The sequence below is a fragment of the Lynx rufus genome, unplaced genomic scaffold (assembly GCF_022079265.1).
Source record: "Lynx rufus isolate CCGP_SWC_20201006 ecotype Redwood Valley unplaced genomic scaffold, mLynRuf1.p SCAF_33, whole genome shotgun sequence".
NCBI classification, from domain to species: Eukaryota; Metazoa; Chordata; class Mammalia; order Carnivora; family Felidae; genus Lynx; species Lynx rufus.
The window spans coordinates 3,595,654-3,615,030 of NW_025814849.1; the positions used below are offsets into that span (position 1 = coordinate 3,595,654).

At 52.5% G+C, this 19,377-nt stretch overlaps 1 protein-coding gene and 1 long non-coding RNA gene across 5 annotated transcripts in view; both read right to left on the reverse strand.

The window, feature by feature from the left end:
- Window positions 1-291: 291 nt before the first annotated feature.
- The window catches only part of STX2 (syntaxin 2), a 36,123-nt gene continuing 17,037 nt past the window's right edge, over window positions 292-19,377 (reverse strand). The window contains exons 4-12 of one of the 4 annotated variants that reach the window (XR_006964665.1): window positions 14,516-14,590; window positions 12,887-12,960; window positions 12,286-12,394; window positions 9,968-10,041; window positions 9,728-9,865; window positions 7,321-7,431; window positions 5,456-5,581; window positions 4,929-5,106; window positions 2,422-2,505 (exon numbers count right to left, since the gene is read on the reverse strand). Coding sequence is in view for 3 of the 4 variants with exons in the window: in XM_047093224.1 (XP_046949180.1) it covers window positions 5,501-5,581; window positions 7,321-7,431; window positions 9,728-9,865; window positions 9,968-10,041; window positions 12,286-12,394; window positions 12,887-12,960; window positions 14,516-14,590 (662 nt within the window). In the remaining variant the exon portion in view is untranslated. Of the gene's footprint in view, window positions 2,506-4,928; window positions 5,107-5,455; window positions 5,582-7,320; window positions 7,432-9,727; window positions 9,866-9,967; window positions 10,042-12,285; window positions 12,395-12,886; window positions 12,961-14,515; window positions 14,591-19,377 lie in introns of all 4 variants that reach the window. The other 3 variants (XM_047093224.1, XM_047093225.1, XM_047093226.1) reach the window with 3 other exon arrangements.
- Window positions 17,900-18,979, reverse strand: LOC124522040 (uncharacterized). The gene is made up of 2 exons (XR_006964666.1): window positions 18,846-18,979; window positions 17,900-18,180 (listed from the first exon to the last, which is right to left on the reverse strand). It is a non-coding gene; the product is annotated as an uncharacterized LOC124522040 (long non-coding RNA).

Genomic DNA, 19,377 nt, shown 5'->3' on the forward strand with positions numbered 1-19,377 from the left:
TTCTGAAAGGGGATGAAGAGATACAAAGGATAAACAGCTCAGAGCACGGGGGCAGGAGGACCCCCCCCTCCCCCGTTACTCAAGGAGATTCTGTCTGGTGGACATGACCACCGAAGCCACTGACTCTGAAATGTAACCCAAGTTCCCTGAATCAGCGTTTGCCATCAACAGCAAGGACCCGGATGGGCTCCTGCATAAGACACCAGGCACCGAGCCTCGTAATCGCAACGAAGACGCCCAACATCGTTAAGTCACATTATTATACACAATAACGGCCACAGGAAAGAGTGATTTTCTTAGTAGAACAATTTATTAATGGATATGCAATAAAACATCTCCCCCCAAAATCTTTCCAGAAATGACGAGACAGAAAGTCAGTTTGGTTTTGGTTCTCTGGCAGTTTTTTCTCTATGTAAACATAAAATATTTGAAGGAATGATAAAAAGTAACAAGGGAACCCGTAAGCATAGCTTTTGTAATCTGATCTCAAACGGGTGCTTGGGGTCCATGCGTACAGCAGCGCTACCCGATGACTGACTTCGATGTTCTCCTAAACAGAAATCAAAAGGCTTTTCCTGAACTCCAACTACAGAAGCACAAGTTTGGTGAATCTCGGAAGAATGACCTGAACAAGGACAGTCGGAACCGTTGCCGGAGGCGAGGCTCACGAGCCAGAGCTGGAGAACGCGCCCAGCCGCACACAGGCCGCCACCAGCAGAGAGCGCTGCTCTGCACGCGGACGCGATGACACAAACGAGTGCACAAGAGTTGTGCTAATACAGGCAAGATCGCGAAATATTTAAATGTCCTTCAAGGCGCGTCTCCGACTTGTGCACACATAGCGAGCGGACCCCGTTGACGGGCCACGTAAAGACTTTTTAAAAACACGCGTTGCAGCCAGAGTGCTCCTCTCCTAACTCTGAGCACTCAGCGGTGATCACGCAAATGAAGGGCGTCCATTCCGATCCGAGTCTAAGCTAAGCCATTGCGTGCATAAATGAGGAACGAGTGGAAGTCATAATCGTATTACATAAAGAGCACAGTTTCCGGACTGCTCGACTCACTCACGCTTACCGTGTGGAAGCAAGCGTGGCTCTATCAGTTTTCAAGCCACTGTCAGGATGCAGGCACGCGCTTACACGGTCGATCGCATCCGCAAGTAATGAGAGCTTGGCGACATTTTGAACATCCTTCACACGTTCACCCACAGTCCTGACCAGCTGCCGTCTCACAGAGGTCCGCTCCCTAGTAAGAGCCCACGCGTGATACACGTCAAAAAATAAACCGTATTATACTAAGAAACATCACCGCGCGATACAGATGTTTAATTATCATGGATTCCTACGAACTTTGGGAATCTACTTTTGCAGTTCAGCAGAACAGTAAGCACTTACCAAGAGCATTTACAAGTAATCTGTACAGCAGTTTACATTTAGAGGAATTAATGTCTGGGAGTAAGTTCCTTGAGTTTAGAAAGTACTCAATCTCGGTCTTCTCACCGTCTTAAGTTCAGACCTTATTGACGTAGACAGGGACACACAAACCTTATTTCTAACGAACAAAGAAGAGGCGGTGGTCTCTCACGGGCAGTAACTAATTTATTATCTCAGGCAGCGGAACAGGTAGGAGTGGGCCCAGTGCAATAATGGAGACTTTCCCGGAGGCCGTCAGGTGCATTTTTTAACCTTGTGAATCAGCATTAACAGAAGGCACTTGAAAGGCTTTTCGGGGGCTTTGCCGCCGATGTGTGCTGTGCCAATGGCAAACTTGGTAAACAACTGTGCAAAGAAGGCTCTAGTCATATCATGACGCTTCCTATTTACTTCAAAAGGCAATATTCGATATATAAAAACGGAGTAAATTAAGATGTTAATATATTAAACAATTTATAAACATTTAAAATTATCGATATCTTACAAAACAGTTCTGTGACGATACAAATTTTTGTTACGAACAAAACACGAATGAAACGGAGTACAAAGACGACTCTTAGTTAGCGTGTTAGCTGGGGGGCGGGGAGGGAGGAAGGCTCAGACCTGAAATCTCATAGCTTCATGACATAAAATATTCCTAATTAAACTTCACATGTACTTTTAACACTGAAATACAAAAAAAAAAAAAAATGAAATTTTCAATCATTCCTTATTTTAAGGCCACTGAAACAAGTTTCACATTGTTAGTTTTCGGTGATGTGCTCTTCAGAGTCCAAGGACGTCTGGGTTAGCTCGTCACACCCATCCCGCTCACGGACTTTCGCTAGACGGTGCATCCTGTGGCGCCTCCCCCTGGCCCTCAGCAACGAGACCGGCGCCCAGCACCACACGTCACGGTGTCTGGGGCTCAGCCACGGGACGGGAGGGCGCGGGCTCGCCGGCTCGCTGCGCCTGCGGTCTGACTCCAAGGACGGTGGCTCTCGGGATACGGTCGCTACGACAAGGTTGTTGCTAGGACAATTCCAAGGATCACAAGCAAAACAATTACACAAATGATAATGCACATCATTTTCTGCAAGATAAAGAAAAAAACATTAATTAATTCACATAATTTGCCAGGTATCAAAGGAAAGAAATCGCTAATGTCATTTCTTCACAGAATTCTCCTGGAATTTGAGTTTAAAATGCCCAGGCCCCAGGTCACAGGACAGGGAGGGGCGGGGAAGCCAAGTTCCAGAGGCAAAGCACCGGGTGCACATACCGAGTTAACGGAACTTAATAAATCACAGCAGGTGTTGCTGGACAACAACTGTGGGCCCCTGGGGGGAAGGCAGCGTCTACCTGGCACCACGTGGGGTCCTCAGCGGACACTTTCTACCGATCACACGAACACTGCGAGCCGCTATTCCTCGGACGCGCCGCATGTCTTTCTAGAACTTTAAACGAATCTACTTCCCGTTTGCCGAAGACGGTGTCGCTTACACGCGTCTTTGCGCTGAGGCCCGATGCGCGGACGCACGAAGGCAGCAAGCTCACTCAGCCCTCCGCTGCGCCTGTGGCCCAAAGCGGGCGGCACGGCACTTCTGTGGTTCCTCTGTCACGAACACGTGTCCTGCACACCTAGAAGCTACGCTACCTTCGGCTTGAGAGCCGGTCTCCTCCGGGGGACCGTCCGCGGGAGAAGGGAAGGAAGGCACAGAGATGACAGGCGGGCCCTCTGGGCGACCCTGCCTGAGCGCACGGCTCCAAGCTGGCGCACCAGCACCTCCATCAGCCACCGCGCGCTCTGACGGTCTGCGTGGCAGGCCCCTCGGGAAACTTCCGCTCGGTTACCCAGGGACCGGGGAGCTGCCGTCGGGACACCCCCTCTCCGTCAGACCCGCACACGCGCCCGGCGTGAGGACCGCGGCCCGCCACGCGCTCCCACGGACCGCGCTCGGCACCTTGATCTGAGACGGCCTCTTCCTCGGGCTTCCCAGCAGCGGCCACCCCTCAGCTCCGGAACCTGCTCACCGCACCCGGGTACCCCGTGGAAATGCCACCCTGGACGCGAGCTCTGACTTCCGGGGCCCGGGGTGCTGGCCCTGAGGGCGTCTGGGCCCCCTCGCGGGTGCACGTCCTCCCCACCGGCCCCCGGTGCCGCTCCCCGGAAGCCCACGCCGGCCGAGCTCCTGCACCCAGATCTCCAGCTTTAACAACCATTCTGTCCAGCGCCCTGCTGCCAGCTGCACCCACACGCGTGCCCCTCTCCTCGGCGGGCGGGGCGCCCTGGGGCGCAGTCCTGTCCGAGTGCAGGTCGCAGCGCCACCACCTCCACCTCGTAGACAAACGCAGTAGGGTGCGGGCTCCGCCTGCCTCCTTGGGTGGGAACGGAGAGCCCCGCCCACGCCGCTGGGCGGTGGGCATTCAGTTACCCACCAAGTGCCTCCGGCCCAGGGCCTGGCCCACCGGGAGGCCCCCCTGCACCACCTGCTGAAAGAATAAATTACGTTTTCTAACGTGTAATCATGGACAGCAACCACTCGTGTATAAAAGAAATAACCGTTGGTGTAAGCTTTGGCGCGTCTTACCGAGGATTGTTTTGCGTTCGTATTTAAAGACACTAGGGTAAAAACCAGCCATCCGGGCCCACGGCCCAGAAGCCCACTGCCCCCTGAGGGGTCACCCTGAAAAGGGGCGCCCGGGGAGGCTCAGTCGGCTGAACGACTGACTCGTGATTTCGGCTCAGGTCATGATCCCACAGTTTCGCAGACGTGAGCCCTGCGTCAGGCTCTGTGCTGACAGCATGAAGCCTGCTTGAGATTCTCTCTCTCCCCGCCTCTCTCTCTGCACCTCCCCGGCTTGCGCTCTCTCTCTCTCGAGATAAATAAATAAACTTTAAAACCTGTGTTCATTTAACAGCATTACCTAACAACATCGCTGGGTTCAACCTAAGAACGAATTTTAATCTTTAGTGTAACCAACATATTATGACCACTAGGAAAAATTAAGAAACCACGTATTTTTAAAATTATATAAAAATAGCTCTTAAGTGCTATTACCCTGACAAAGAAAATCATACACATCATTTTTCCCAGCACCAGGAAAGCCACACAAACGGGCTGTCCCAGGCCGAAAAGCAGTGGCGGGACCTGGCCGCACGCGGGGTCCCTGTCTCCCGTGCTATCTCCCTTTGCAGAAATAAAGGGCCGGCCTGGTGCCGCAGTCGCTTTCGAGAGGAGACAAGGAATTCCTCAAGGACTGCCTGTCACCGTCCTGGCACCCGGCACTGCAAAACGACAGTCGAATGACCACGGCAAGACACCCTTCTCAAGGGACACGCGTGGGACAGCGTTCCTCGGTCACGCGAGGAGGGCGCTCCCACATGGGGAGAAAACCAGAGGAAAACACAAATGTACCGGAGTCTGGAGAAAGGGGACAGTCACACAGTGAACAAAATAAAGTCGCTTTTGTCAACGACAGAGACCTTCTCTCCCCAGAACGTTGTAAACTGACCGGCAGGCTGACAGCACAGGCTCGCACGACAGTCAGGAGGTACCGGAAAACGGACGGGACGCCGGCTCGTGGAACCCAGGGAGATGGGAGGATTTTCACCCCCGGGCTTTTCCAGAAAACTCCGGTTCCCTTCCCTCCAAGCCAGTCACACCACAAGTGGGGAGGTCTCACAAAGCAACTGTTGCAAAAGCGAAAACGTCAAAGGTGCGTTAACCCGCGAAGTGCCGGCCAACGGAGAAGGCACCACCATACTGTGGCCGCTACACGCAGGGTGACCAGCGGGCCGGGGGCGCGCCTGCCACGCCAGGCGGTGCGAGCGCCCCGGAAGCTGCATCGGGCCGCAGGAGGAGAAGGGCCCGTGTAAAGATGCCCCCCACCCGCCCGTTCACCCTCCGTGCGTGCAGCGGCGGGACCGGGCCCCGCTCCACTGGCGGCTGGTATTACTTTTAGGTCAATGAGGACTGGGCAAGCATCACTGTTAGCTAATTGGCAAAGTTAATAAGTACATTAGTTGATTAGTTACTTACTGCCTCGCTGGCAGGGGGGCACGCACACTCACGTCGTCCACACCATCATTTGCCAACCGATAAGCCAATAATTAGAGCAATTACGGCAACCACAGCCACTGACACAGCCACAATTATCCACTTTTTCTGTCAAAGGAAAGCAAGCTGATTACATCACGCTAATTTCATATCGCCACATCAGAAGACCTCATTCAGTGAAAACAAAACGATCCACGGGAATCTCTTAACGTGCAAGTTACAGGACAGCTAATTAATCATTCAGCAGCTCGTAGTTCTTAAAAAGGGTGGTTTTTCCTTGAATAAGGTCAGACTGTTTGGAGACGGTTCTAGAAGCCTTAGGACCAGCAGGGAGCGAGCCGCAGGGTCATGGCGTGCGGGTAAGTTCCGAGGGGCTGAGACGCACGCGTGCTGTTCTCTCACCTCCCACGCGCACAGCCACGGGCCCAGCTCAGGAAGGAAGGTAAGAAGGCAGCGGCCCACGTGATCAGCCCCCGCCCTCCTTGGTCCCGTTTGCTCGAGGTGGCGGTGGACTCCTCCACGGCTCCCGCCAGGCCCCAGAAGATAGGTGGCCCGCCCAGGGAAGGGGACGGTCACCGTGTGAGTGGCCGCGGCCGCGGGGCGTCTGAGAGCAGGGTGACAAGTTCAAACAGGCAGTGTGGGTTCACAGGTCAGGTGTTCACGGACAGAGGGGTAAGTTCGTTTCTGAGCGGCTGACACTCGCCAAGGACGGTGAGGCCTCGCCAGCAGTCAGGGTGGAGACGGGTCACGGCACCGGCTGTTCACAGCGGTCATCTCTTCACTCAAGTTCTCGCTGGCCGGCCCGCTGGTTGGGTCACGGAGAAGCGGAGAGAACCGCCCTCTGCCAACGACTCTGTCACCGAGTCCCCCGCGCCCGGAAGGAGACTGAGAACTTGCCGCGTGCGCCTCATCACCTCACGTCCTCTGGGAGCGTTTGGAAAAGCGGGAACACGGTGACGTCGGCAGCCCTGCCTCCCATCTCAGAGGGAATGACCACGTGCAGAGGTGCCCCAGGAGAAGCAGGGCCCGGGCTTGGCCGGCTGAGCCGAGCCCACGCGTGCCTCCCGTCCTGTGTCCGCGTTCAGCCCGCACGCTGACTCCTCGCACAAACTGTCGCCCTTCCTCTCTCCCCAGCACCCCGGAACCGCCTCTTGGTAGGGCCTTTGTGGGCGACGGGCAGCGGGCAAGCAGGCTCCCAGGAAGGCAGGTGAGCCCGCACGGCCGGCCCGCAGGACGGGGCAGCACGGCGGGGGGCTTTGTGTCCAACTTCTACACTTGGGGGGGTGGGGGGTGGAGGAAACCCAGGAACTGCGGGGAGAGTTGTCTTGTCCTGGAGTCAGGACTTAACTTCGTCTCTCTGTTGTGTCCTCACAAGAGCTCTGCCCACGCACAGCACACTCAGGATTCACACACTCCGACTCCCAGGGCCGAGCGGGGCCGCTACAGGAGCCTCAGGCCCGGTCTCGGGAACTCTCTGTCTCCGGACCAGACACGTAGACAGCAACCCAAGGAAAGAATCGAGTGGTCGCTGCACAAAGTGCGCACCCGACGGCTTTGAGAGCCTCCAGTCCCGTTAGCTCTGCGTTACCCGCCAGCTGATGGCCCACGACACAGAGGACTCGAGAATGGGAGGCGGCCAGGCTGTGGGTCTCGTGGCTCAGAACACAGTCACGGCACGTTCACCGGAACAAACTCTAAAACCTCTTAGCAAAAGAAGCGCTTCAGTTGTAAAATGAAGTAAGAATTTAAGCAATCGTTTACTTCTTGGAATAGCTATTAAGTCGGGCTACATCAATTAAGAGAAATGAAGAGAAAAATGCACTTTAAGTCTTAAAAACCAAACTCACCCTTCTAGCTTTGCTGTGATATTTAATCGCCTTTTTCGTTTCTTCTTTAGCGTGTTCTACATAGTCTGTGGCGTTCATAACGTTTTTTTCTATGTTGTTGATCATTTCGCCCTAGAAACAAAAAGTTTCAAGCTTAGAGGACATTCTCCCACGACTTGAGCACGTACCCCCAAGGCCGCCACAGCACCAACGACATCTTCACGTGAACGCAACGTGCACATGACGGACACCGAATGTTTTTCACGTTTACGAGAACATGAGAACATTACAAATGTGCCGACGTGATGATCAAAATGTAACTTACACTCTAAAAAGCGTGAACAGGGATGAGAGGGATGGGCCACAACGGAGCACATTCTGAGACATGCTTTTCCACGTGCGCTCCTTGTGACGGCGGGCGCAGCCAAGGAGAGGCAGCTAACTCGAGGCGAGACCAATCTCTTACTGTCACCACACACACACAAGGGACAATGACGTCCTTTCTAGCGCACAGGAACTTGTGGTGATTTCTTTAAAACATCGGTCTGTTTGACACTAAGTTCGCCAAGTGAAGGGAACCGTGGCGCGAGGTGGGCGCAGGGAGGTGGCGGGGAGGGGAGACCGTACCTGGCTCTCTGTCCACAGCAGACACAATCTGCAGCAGTGACGGCGCAGCGTTAGGAGAACGACGCATAATTAAGTCACGTGCTCACCAGCTCAAGCTTACTAGCGTTTTGACTACACACAGAGTTTGAATTAGGCGAGTCAATATAACGCATCCCTAACCGACTTCTAAAAGCAAACAACGAAACAGAGCTGAGAATATGGCCATTTTTCTACCGGAGCTTCACGCGACATACTTGGTGTGGAGCCATAATAATTAACGCCTGCAGCACACTAAAATCTTCCACGATTACAAAAGCAACGCGGTGCCCTTACGGCCTAGCCGCTCCCTTCGGAACACTTCCGGAGAAGCAGCTGGCAGAAATGACACACTGCTTGTGTGGCCTCGGCGAGGGCTCCCCACCGACCAGAAAGGGGGGGCCTGCCCGTGGTTGCTCATTTCCCCCGGCAATCGCACGGTATCTGAGGTTTTCACGTACTTGATGATAAACGTCTTCCAAAACAGTGGTCTTCGAAAGGTCGGTGACCCACGTGGAGAGTGAGTCCCGCACGCGGATGGGTTTCCTGTCGTCCTCGTACAACCCAGAAAACAAGCCGGCCAGGGCTTAAGCTTCTCCCGGAACACTCCTGCCAGAGTGCACCCGAAACCAGCCTGCCGGCGAGTGAGGACAGATCTAGCTAAGAGGTCCGACGTGGACGCTCCCAGGGCACAGGCGTCAGCTGAACCTGACCCCTGAATCCGCAAGTGGCCGCGTGCAGGCCTCACTCGCTAGTGCGACTGCCACGGAAGGCCTGATGGAGACTCACGGGAGCCAGAACAAACGTATCCACACACCTAACGGGAACACGTCGGCTCGTGGTTTACACCAGATTTCAGGTTTGTTAAGAACTGCCTACACTGCTTCCATTGTCTTGCGGGGGAACCGCCCTCCCGGCCTGCGAACGGGACAAAGAACACCACGCAGAGAGTGCAGGCTTCTATCTGTGGCATGGACTAGGCCCCTCGGGGCCTACTCCTCTAAAGACTTCTTTTGGGGCGCCTGGGTGGCGCAGTCGGTTGAGCGTCCGACTTCAGCCAGGTCACGATCTCGCGGTCCGTGAGTTCGAGCCCCGCGTCGGGCTCTGGGCTGATGGCTCAGAGCCTGGAGCCTGTTTCCGATTCTGTGTCTCCCTGTCTCTCTGCCCCTCCCGCGTTCATGCTCTGTCTCTCTCTGTCCCAAAAATAAATAAACGTTGAAAAAAAAAAATTAAAAAAAAAAAGACTTCTAAAACCTCTCTCCCAATTATTGTTCTAATACACGTTCCTCGTAAAAACGTGAAAGTACACGTGTTTTAGAGAAGAAAACTAAAATCCCCACAGGTGCACTGTTATTGTCCGAGTTGGTACATCTCTTTCCTTCTGTGCACACTGTCCTATGGAGCCGAGTTCATGCACGTACACACGCGTGCGTGTGTTACACACGACCGTATCTATACAGATGTGTATAAACACACATAAGATTGTATAGCTCCCTCTTCACTCAAAACTCCAGCACGATACCTGCACATCTCACTAAAAATCTCCCTGACGAAAGTCTGCCGCCCGTGGCCACCTGGTAGGTAGGCTGTCGTGTGGACACACATAATGCGAGTGAGTGAGCCACGGCCTCAGACAGATGTTTCCAGCATCTGTCTCACGAGAACACCGCACTCAGTTTCCAAATGTGGAGAGCGGATCCGGAACAATGGCTTTCTCGGGTACCTGGACCCGACACTTCACCAACACCAGGCGTCCGTCCCAGACAAGGGAAAACGTGTGCGTTACCTGGGTCTCAACGAACATGGCCATGTCCGTGAACATCTCGTGTAGCTCCCGGATGCTGGTCTCCAGCTTCATGATGTCTTTGTGACGAGACTCAATTTCATTGAGAGCTTGTCTAGTGATCTGTGAATCTGATATAATCTTGGGGAAACAAAGGCAAGAGAGAAATACCGATGAACTCAGGGCGGCTCGGAAGAGAAAGCACAGGCACGGGAATGCGGCCGCAGCCCCCCAGGCACTCACGTCTGCGGTGAAGACCGAAGGGCTCCCGCTTTCCAGCATTTCTTCCAGCTCCTCGTCGGTCGTGGTTCTTCCAGCTGTGAGATGAACACAGGCCCCACTCAGAACGAGCCGACACTTACAGTGACCGTTCGGGGGTGCCTGGGTGCCCCAGTCAGTTAGGCACTCGACTTGGGCTCAGGTCATGATCTCACGGCTGGTGAGTTCGAGCCCCACATCGGGCTCTGTGCTGACAGCTGGGAGCCTGGAGCCTGCTTCCGATTCTGTGTCTCCCTCTCTCTCTGCCCCTCCCCTGCTCATGCTCTGTCTCTCTCTCTCTCAAAGATAGACATTAAAAAAAATTCAAAATGACTTTTTCAACCAGAAGTTAGCAACTAAACCTGAGTTAACCTTTTTTTAAGTTTATTTATTTGAGGGGGGAGGGGCAGAGAGAGAGAGAGAGAGAGAGAGAGAGAGAGAGAGAGAAAATCCCAAGCAGGCTCCAAGCTGCTAGCATAGAGTTGGACGCGGGGCTTGATCCCACAAACTGTGAGATCATGACCTGAGCCAAAATTAAGAGTGGGGACGCTTAACCGACTGAGCCACCCAAGTGCCCCAGTTAACATTTTCAAGCAACATTGTTCTAACCTTTCAAATATGCTTTCTTGGGTGAGTGTTAATGATGAGAGAAATTAACATAAGACTAACAAGCAGGAAAAACTGGAAAACTCTCATAAAAAAACCTTATAATTGGAATGAATACAAAAATCTAATTTTAGTAGGAACGAGAACTCTAAAAAGGGCGTTGACACGTAATTTTTTGGCACGCTGGCTTTTGTAAAAGTCTAATTCTGGCTTATGGAAAGAGAATACCAACGTATGTTATCAGCATTTATTAGAAGATCGTAAATAAAGACTGAACATTAGAATCAGACGCTTTAATACTTGCTATGTTTTGGTTGTTATGTATGTTTCCTTGAGTTGAACGTATTCGTATTCTCTATGAAATACAGTCACAGGTTTTTGGAAAAACTCAGTTGACAATCGTTACGTTTTACAATTTGTGTCACACATAAAAAAAGTTAAATGAGGAAACGTCATGATTACAGTGTTCACGGCAGCATTATTCACACGGCCACCGCCTGAGCCACAGACACACGGGGTCTATGCACACAGCACAACACAAGTCATCCGGGAAAGAGGGGGCATGCCAGCCGCGTCAGTATGGCCGAACCCTGAAAAATCTACGTTAGGTGAGGGAGGCCGGTCCCAAAAGCCCCGTATATTGTACGATTCCGTTTACACGAAGCGTACGGAATGGGCAGATCTGTGGAGGCTGGTGGCGCTCGAGGGCTCCGGGGAAGAGGCACGGGGAGGACTGATGACAGGGGCAGTTTCTTCCAGGGAACGAAGATGTTCCCAACTGGACTGTGTGGACGTGACGACCACGGACCTGCCCACTCTGGAAATCGCTCGTGCGGCACGTTAACTGGATCTCAAGAAGGCTGTGGAGATGCCATTTAATGAGGTTCAAGTTCACAGCTGGTCTGGGCTCCCCGACCCCGGGGGACACTGCACCCGTCGTGAGGCCGTGTCGCGGCCGAGGAGCCCCGGTCTTCTCCAACAGGGAGCGGACAGCGAGCACACCGGACTGACCTTCCTGCGGTCAGCAAACTGCCTTCTGCCCGGCGGCAGCCAAGCTCCATCGTCCAAGGGGGACGGCCGCACAGACGTCCTTGAAAGACCGTCTGGAGCAAAGGGCAGTCAGTGTGAGGCCCACAGAGAACTGTCTCCCAAGGTGGGGCAGGGGGGCTGGGGGCAACGGAGAGACACCTGAGCAATTGATGGCGGGACGTTTCCCAAGTCTGATTAATACCCTAGGAGCAATGCCAGTTAGAACGCAGTGCGAGGCCGCCCGGGGGGCTCCGTTTTTAAGCATCCGACTCTCGATTTCGGCTCAAGTCATGATCTCACGGTTCGTGAGTTCGAGCCCCGCGTCGGGCTCTGTGCTCACAGCGCGGAGTCTGCTTGGGATCCTCTCCCTCCCTCTCCGGCCCCTCCCTCTCCCTTGCCCGCATGTGCACACACGCTCTCTCTCAAAAATAAAATAAACAAACATTTTTAAAACCAGAAAGTAATTTAAAGTCCACTCACCAAGGATTTTCTGAGGGACGTAAAGAAAACGTTTCGGTGACTCAATGAACAGGAAGCTCTGGAAAAGCTTTAGGCTTTGCAATATTGGCAAAAACAGAGATGAACTACTGATTTGGAGCCACAGAACTTTCACGTCAGACCTTAAGAAGAGGACCTTTTGTATCAAAACAGCATTTTCGTTCACTCACTGATCTCCAGCTGGCGCTGTATGCGTCCTTTGCTCCGCTCCCGAAACAGAGTCTGGGCCTCGTTGTACTCCGTCATGACCTCCACAAACTTCCGAGACAGTACTGAATGCTATTAACACGGAAACACGAAATTAATACACGACATTCACTTCTTCCGTAGCAAGTGAGGCACAGAAACCACAACGGTCACACCTGCCCTTCAACTGGACCCGAACGGGTGGCAGCCAGCTCTAGACGGAGTCCATCCCGGGACGTCACGCGCGTCACCCGGCTTGACTCTCACAACAGCCCCCGGCTCACAGACGGGACACCTCCCGCTGAGCGGACGTGGCCTGGCACCCACACGGTCAGGCAGAAGCGAGCAGCCTGGACCCCGGTGCGGGCACCACAGACCCCTCACCCCCCAAGCCCGCAGGGTTCGGGGAATTCGGACAACGCGGGCCCGCAGCGTGGAATCTTTTCTTCATGATACGGAGGTCACCCAAAGATACCACGACCTTTTACACAGAGATGCTGTACGGATTCATGTGACGTAAAGACAAACTATTCTGAATCTGAAAGGGAGACAAGAGGCCTGTGCTCACTAGGCCGACGACCAAACCTGAGTTCGTCGTATCCGGAGATCCACTGAGGTGCGGTCCCCACTCTCATCCTGATCAAAACTCTGCTCGATAGCTGGAAATGAACAGGAAAAGAGTCACCTTTTAAACTAAACAATGGATGTTTCTCAAGCCAAACCTCAAACTACTTTTCTTTCTTATCTTTTCGATTCCTCATAAATGTATGCATCTTGGCAACAAGCATCCATTGTTGATAATTTCACAAAACAAAACCAGGTGTTATATCTTAACATTTCAAAGAAAAACAAAAGACAAAACAAAACGCCCGACTCTCACTGGGTTTGGAGAAGTCAACTATCAACCGACAGGAAAGAGAGAGGAACCTGGGTGACATCGGCTTTAAAACCCTGAAGCGTAGCAAATTCTGATGCACAAATGCCCTGGTTTCTCCAACCAAAAGAAAACTTCCAGGGGAAGATGCAAAGACAATCTGAGTTTTAAAAACTTGGGGCGCCTTGAGTGTCTGACTTCAGCTCAGGTCATGATCTCGTGGCTCGTGGGTTTGGGTCCCGTGTCGGGCCTTGTGCTGACAGCTCAGAGCCTGGAGCCTGCTTCGCATCGTGTCTCCCTCTCTCTCTGTCCCTCCCTTGCTTGTCTCTGTCTCTCTCTCTGTCTCTCAAAAATGAATAAATGTAAAAAAAAAAATTTTTAAACTTGAAGTGACACGTCACCAATCACAGGGTAGGGTCCTTATTGAGAACCCAATTCAAACACACTGTGAAAAGAAATTCAAAGATCACTGGGGACGCGTGCATTCCCATGGGGTATTTCGTGACCAATAACCACAATGATCTGACCTAGATATAATCACGGCACTGTGGTTGTACTTTTGGGCCAAAATCCTTCTGTTTTCGAGTACCCTGGAATCCACACTGATGAAACCACCGTCTGGACGGGCTTTGAGCCACCTGGTAGGTGGGAGCCCCTGAGCCCCTGCATGGCGCACAGATGAAGGGTGTGAACGGTGGCAGCTGGCGGTCACCCCCCCCCCCCCAGCTCCCACCTGTCTGAAATGTCCCCAAAACAGTTCTTTCCCATCTGCAGAGATTTCCTGGATGTGAACGCTCTTTTGTAACAATTAAATACAATGTGTCTTTCCAGCAGGCCCCTCCCAAAAACCACCTGTTAGAGCTGAACCTCCAGCTCCACAGAGGCTAAACCCCGCGCACTTAGCGTTCAACAGAACCTACACGTAAAGGATTGAAGAAGAACCCGTGATTCGTGATTCGTGGGAAGGACTGTTCGCCTTCTCACGTGTCTGCAATTTGGCCACAAGCGTCCTACAGACACGCCTCTTTAAGAGGTCAACCCTTTATCGGCAAGTGCTTGACCTTGTTGAATATTCGTGCTTCGGTCCTCAATATGCCAATTAACAACCATTAGCTTGAGCCCCTGGTCCTCGGTCCTCCCAGCCTCCTCCCAGCCGGCAGTAAAAGAATTCTCGACTCATGAATCATTTACAGACTTGCTGTTCCAAATACACACAAATAATTTAAAGTGCCCATCGTGTGGACATTTAGAAATGTGGAAGAACAGAAAGTGATAAAGGAAATAAAGACGAGCCACGTGCCGCCATGAAGGATCAAACGCAGCCAAAGCCTTAAACTCACACTTCAACTTGGCTCGGATTTTACTGGCAGTTTTCTTGATTTCTTTGTTCAGATCCTCAAGGTCTTCCTTTGTTTCTTAAAAAAAAAAAAAAAAAAAAAAGGTATCTGAGCTATAACATCCAACAGCAATAACGCCCAATAAACTTACAAATGGAACAACATCCTTGGCAAATACTCAAGTGTTTTTATTTCTTAAGAAAAAGTATCGATCCTGCCAGTGGTTCACCAAGACCAAGGGACCTCAGTGGCAGGGGGAGCTTGGTAGAAATGCTCATTCCTGGGCCCCGCCCCAGACCTCTGGGTGCCACTCTGCCACCAGCAATGGGACCTGACAAGCCCCCAGGTGACTGTGATGTGCACCTATACTTGGCTGGTTTGCAGCCATTAATTTGGTGGAATAGGTCACCGGATCCGTCGCTAACACCTAGACCTAAGAAAGAAAAGCAGAAATTAACCAAATCCTGGAAAAAAAATTCTCCCGTGCGTCTGATTTCTCTTGTGCTCTCCTCTACCCAAGCAAGGCGAGCCCCTCAGGGGAGTGCTGGTGGCCACACTGTGTCCGGGCTGGCAGAGCGAGGGCCCAAGTCTACAGGCAAACGCACACGGGGCAGGATGTATGCAGGGGTGTGGCCCCGCTGAGGACGGGGCACAGCTATGAGCTGGGGGGGGGGGGGACGGAGCTGCGGTGGATCAGTGCAGACAGAGCCCCGCTGGCACTCCCCGGGAGCCCTCCCCTCGCTGGATAAGAAAGCCCCTGGGCTGTTCCAGGAGGGGGAGACCCCGGGCTCCCTGCTCACAGGCAGGCGGGGGCCCAGGCGTAAGTGAGAGACGAGAAAGGGGCACTGCCAGCCACAGCAGTGGGCCGCGAGGCTGTCCTTGGCAAAGGTGCCATTTCAAACCACTGAGAAATGACGTGGTGCTCTCAACACTCCTGCTGGGAACTGTCCGGAAAGCTGGACGAAACGTGCGTTTAATCTGCTTAAAGACACCATAAAGCTACACGGGCAGGGAAGAAGACGCAGGAGAAGGACACCCAGGGAGGAAGCCAGCTGCTCCCCCAGCCCCTGCCACCTGTCAGCAACGTTTACAAATCATCTTTTAAAAAAGAAAATACTGAGGCGCCTGGGTGGCTCAGTCGGTTGAGTGTCCGATCTTGGTTTCAGCTCAGGTCATGATCTCACGGCTTCCTTGTGGGTTCGAGCCCCACCTTGGGCTCTGTGCTGACAGCATGGAGCCTGCTTGGGATTCTGTCTCTCCCTCTCTCTTTGCCCCTCCCCCACTTGCTCTGTCCCTGTCTCTCTCGCAATAAGTAAATAGACTTGTTTTTGTTTTGTTTTTAAAGATGAAGGGTGGTAATTTTTTTAATGTTTAATTTTGAAAGAGAGAGAGAGAGAGAGACAGAGCACCAGCAGGGGAGGGGAAGAGAGAGAAGGAGACACAGAATCCAAAGCAGTCTCCAGGCTCCGAGCTGTCAGCAAAGAGCCCAACACGGGACTGGAACTGATGAACCGCGAGATCATGACCCAAGCCCGAGTCAGACATCTAACTGACTGAGCCACCCAGGTGCCCCAGTAAATGAACCTTAAAAAATGAGAAGAAAATACTCTCCTAGGATTGGAATTACTGCTACTAGCTTTTACGTACAAAGCCCAGGACTCCACCAAAAATAACCAGGCCAACAAAGAACAGCAGACGAGCTGCACAGACCCACAGGGCGCCTGTTAGTGGATCACCAGACACAGACTTTTGACATCATTATCCTCGAAGGGGTAAAACACAAAATTAAGAACTTTGTCAGAAAACCGGACGGTGCACAAAGGAACCAGGTGACGTTGCGGGACCAAAACTTCTCTCACCCAGAAATAACTCAACGGGCAAAGAGAGGTCCGCAGATGACTCAGAAACACAACTTCCAAGTAAAACGAGGAGACGGTGTCTCTGGGAAACAGAGAGCGGAGGGCAGGAGACGCTGCGAGTACAGTGAAAAGGTTTAACTACACAGACTTCAAGTCTCCCAAAGAGAGAGGACAGGAAATCGGGCAGAGACGGTTCGCGGAGAGAAAGTGGCTGAAGTGGTCAGAGGCGTGGGCTGAAAGATCCAAGAGGCCTTGGGGAAAGCAGGCAAACAGAAAGAAAACCACATCCAGAAACGTCAGCACAAAATTGCTAAAGCAAAGACCAAAACCCAAGTATCTTAAAAGCTACAATTCGACAGGTGACTTTGAAAAACACAAAAACAAAAAACAAAAAACAAACAAAAAGGCACTGGAAAGATAACTTCAAGATCTTCAAGATGGCCAAAGAAAATTACTTCCCAACAGACTCCTACACTCAGCGAAAACATCCTCCAAGAACAAGATTACAGATGGAAAATTTCAGACAAATACCTATTCCCAACTAAAAGCAATGATAGTGTTTTGATTTTTTTTTTTTTTAATTTGAGAGAGAGAGAAGGAGAGAGGGAGAGAGGGAGAGAGGGAGAGAGGGAGTGCACAAGCAGGGAAGAGGAGCGGGGTGGGTGGGAGTGGGGAGAGGGGAGAGGGAATCTCAAGCAGGCTCCACACTCAGTGCAAAGCCCGAAGCAGGACTCGGTCCCAAAACCCTGGGATCACGACCTGAGCCAAAATCAAAAGTCAGACGCGTAACACACTGGGCCACCCAGGCACCCCAACAGTGTTTCATAGAAAGAAACAGTCTCAGATGGAAGGTGTGAGGCCCAGGGATAAAGAAGGAGCAGCGGTGTGGGTGGATCAAAACCCAAACCGTAGGTTAGTTGTACAAAACAAGGTAAGATACAAATAGTTATATTACTTGTATCTATTATATACACACGTCAATATGTGCATCTAAGGAAAGATGGGGTTAAAGTTTCCTAAGGCCCATGTGTTACCGGAAGAAACAAAAGTACAGATTTACATTAGATCTTAAATCAAGAATATACACTGTGGGGGCACCCGGGTGGCTCAGTCGGTTAAGCGTCCGACCTAATTTCGGCTCAGGTCGTGATCTCAGGGTCCCTGAGACTGAGCCCCGCATCGGGCTCTGTGCTGACAGTTTGGAGCCTGATTGCATTCTCTGACTCTCTGTGTCTCTCTCTCTGTCCCTACCCCAGTCAGACATGCTCTCTGACTCTCAAAATAAATAAACGGTAAAAAAAAAAAAAAAAAAAGAATACACACTGTCATCTAGGGGACGACCACAAAGTGACAGGACGTAGTTCATATAAACAGGCTCACGGTGGAGGGGATAAAATTCTTAAAAACCAATCCAAGAGAAAGCATGAAAAGAGAGAAAAGGTACCAAAGAAGCAAGAATGTCCGCCCCAATGTCACATCACGAATTCTGGCAAACAGACTAAAAGCACTTAGAGACAAAAAACGATCAAACTGGAAAAAAGGCAAAGCCCGGCCACGTTTTATTTTACGGATAAGAGCCCAGAGAGAGCTGTCGGCTACTAGGGCGTAGGAGACCGACGGGAAAGCGGTGTGATAGGTCCACCACGCACACCGATCAGGGACACCCGGCGGGGGGATGCTATGAGCTCAGGCAGGGTGGACGGGAGCGCAGAGCCTGTCCGTGGGGACGAAGGCCCAACGCGCCTCAACGCTTCGCAGTTCTGACGGCACCCGTGCCCGTGTCCTCTGCGCGTGAGTCTGGACTGGGCCCTGGAAGGAGGGGACAGGGGGCTATAAAGGGTGTCCCCGGACAGTCCCTGAGATGGGAAGCAGGGACTGCACGTCGGATCCCGGTGCGTTATCAACGTCGACTTTTCTGCCTTAGATGGTTACGGTGTCGGCGCACAGAGCATATCCCGCGGAGACACACACACAGGAGCACAGCTCTGACACGAGTCGGCAGAACTGACGACAACACACACACCACACGTGTCACACGTGTCGGTAAACACCGCGTGTGCTCATCCAGGCACGGAAAGCACACGCATGGCCACATGCCCGGAGATGCGGACGACGGGCGAACCTAGGCGAAGGGATTGGGGGTGTTCTCTGTACTGTCCTGGCAACTTTCCCACGGACTTGAAGATCTTCTCGCTAAAAAACCCAAAAAGCATGTTGAACAGCACCCGTCCTCCATCCAGCAGCTGCAGGCCCAGGAACCGGGCGCCCGTCTGCAGTGTGGCGCCACCTGGTGGTCACCGTGCCCAGGCACCGCTCGGCCCAGAGGCTGGGGGGCTGGGCCGCAGCGGCTCTGGGGGGCCCCCCCCCGGCCCCCCCCCGGGCCCCCCCCGGCCCCCCCCCCCCCCCCCCCGCCCAGGACAAAGGGCTGGGAGGCCGGCAGCCCCCTGCCACCTGCCTCACCCTGGGCTCCTCACCGCAGGGCCCTGTCGTTCAGGAGAAGGGTGACTACGTTTCTCTGTTCAAAGTTCGACCACGAAAGCACTGGCACGTGGTTTCCCACGTCTCGGTTCACACGTTGTCACGAAACGTACAAAAGAAAGAAGCAATCGTTTTACTTAGGGCCCAAAAGGGACTACTTTGAGCACTGAGAGTTCCGCATTTACTGCAGCGGCAGCTTGATCTGCTACTTCTTGGCAGCAAAAGTTTTTCAGAGGTAAATCACTCAAGAGGAAAAAAATATGCGAACATTTATCCAAATTCAGTTCTCCCAAAAATTAAACAAGAGGTTAACAGGCGTCACATAAAAATTTCTGTGGGCCTCACGCCGGTCAGAGTGGCTAAAATGAACAACTCAGGAAACAACAGATGCTGGTGAGGATGTGGAGAAACGGGAAACTTCTTGCACTGCTGGTGGGAATGCAAACTGGTGCAGCCGCTCTGGAAAACAGTGTGGAGGTTCCTCAAAAAATTAAAAATAGACCGACCCTATGACCCACGATAGCACTG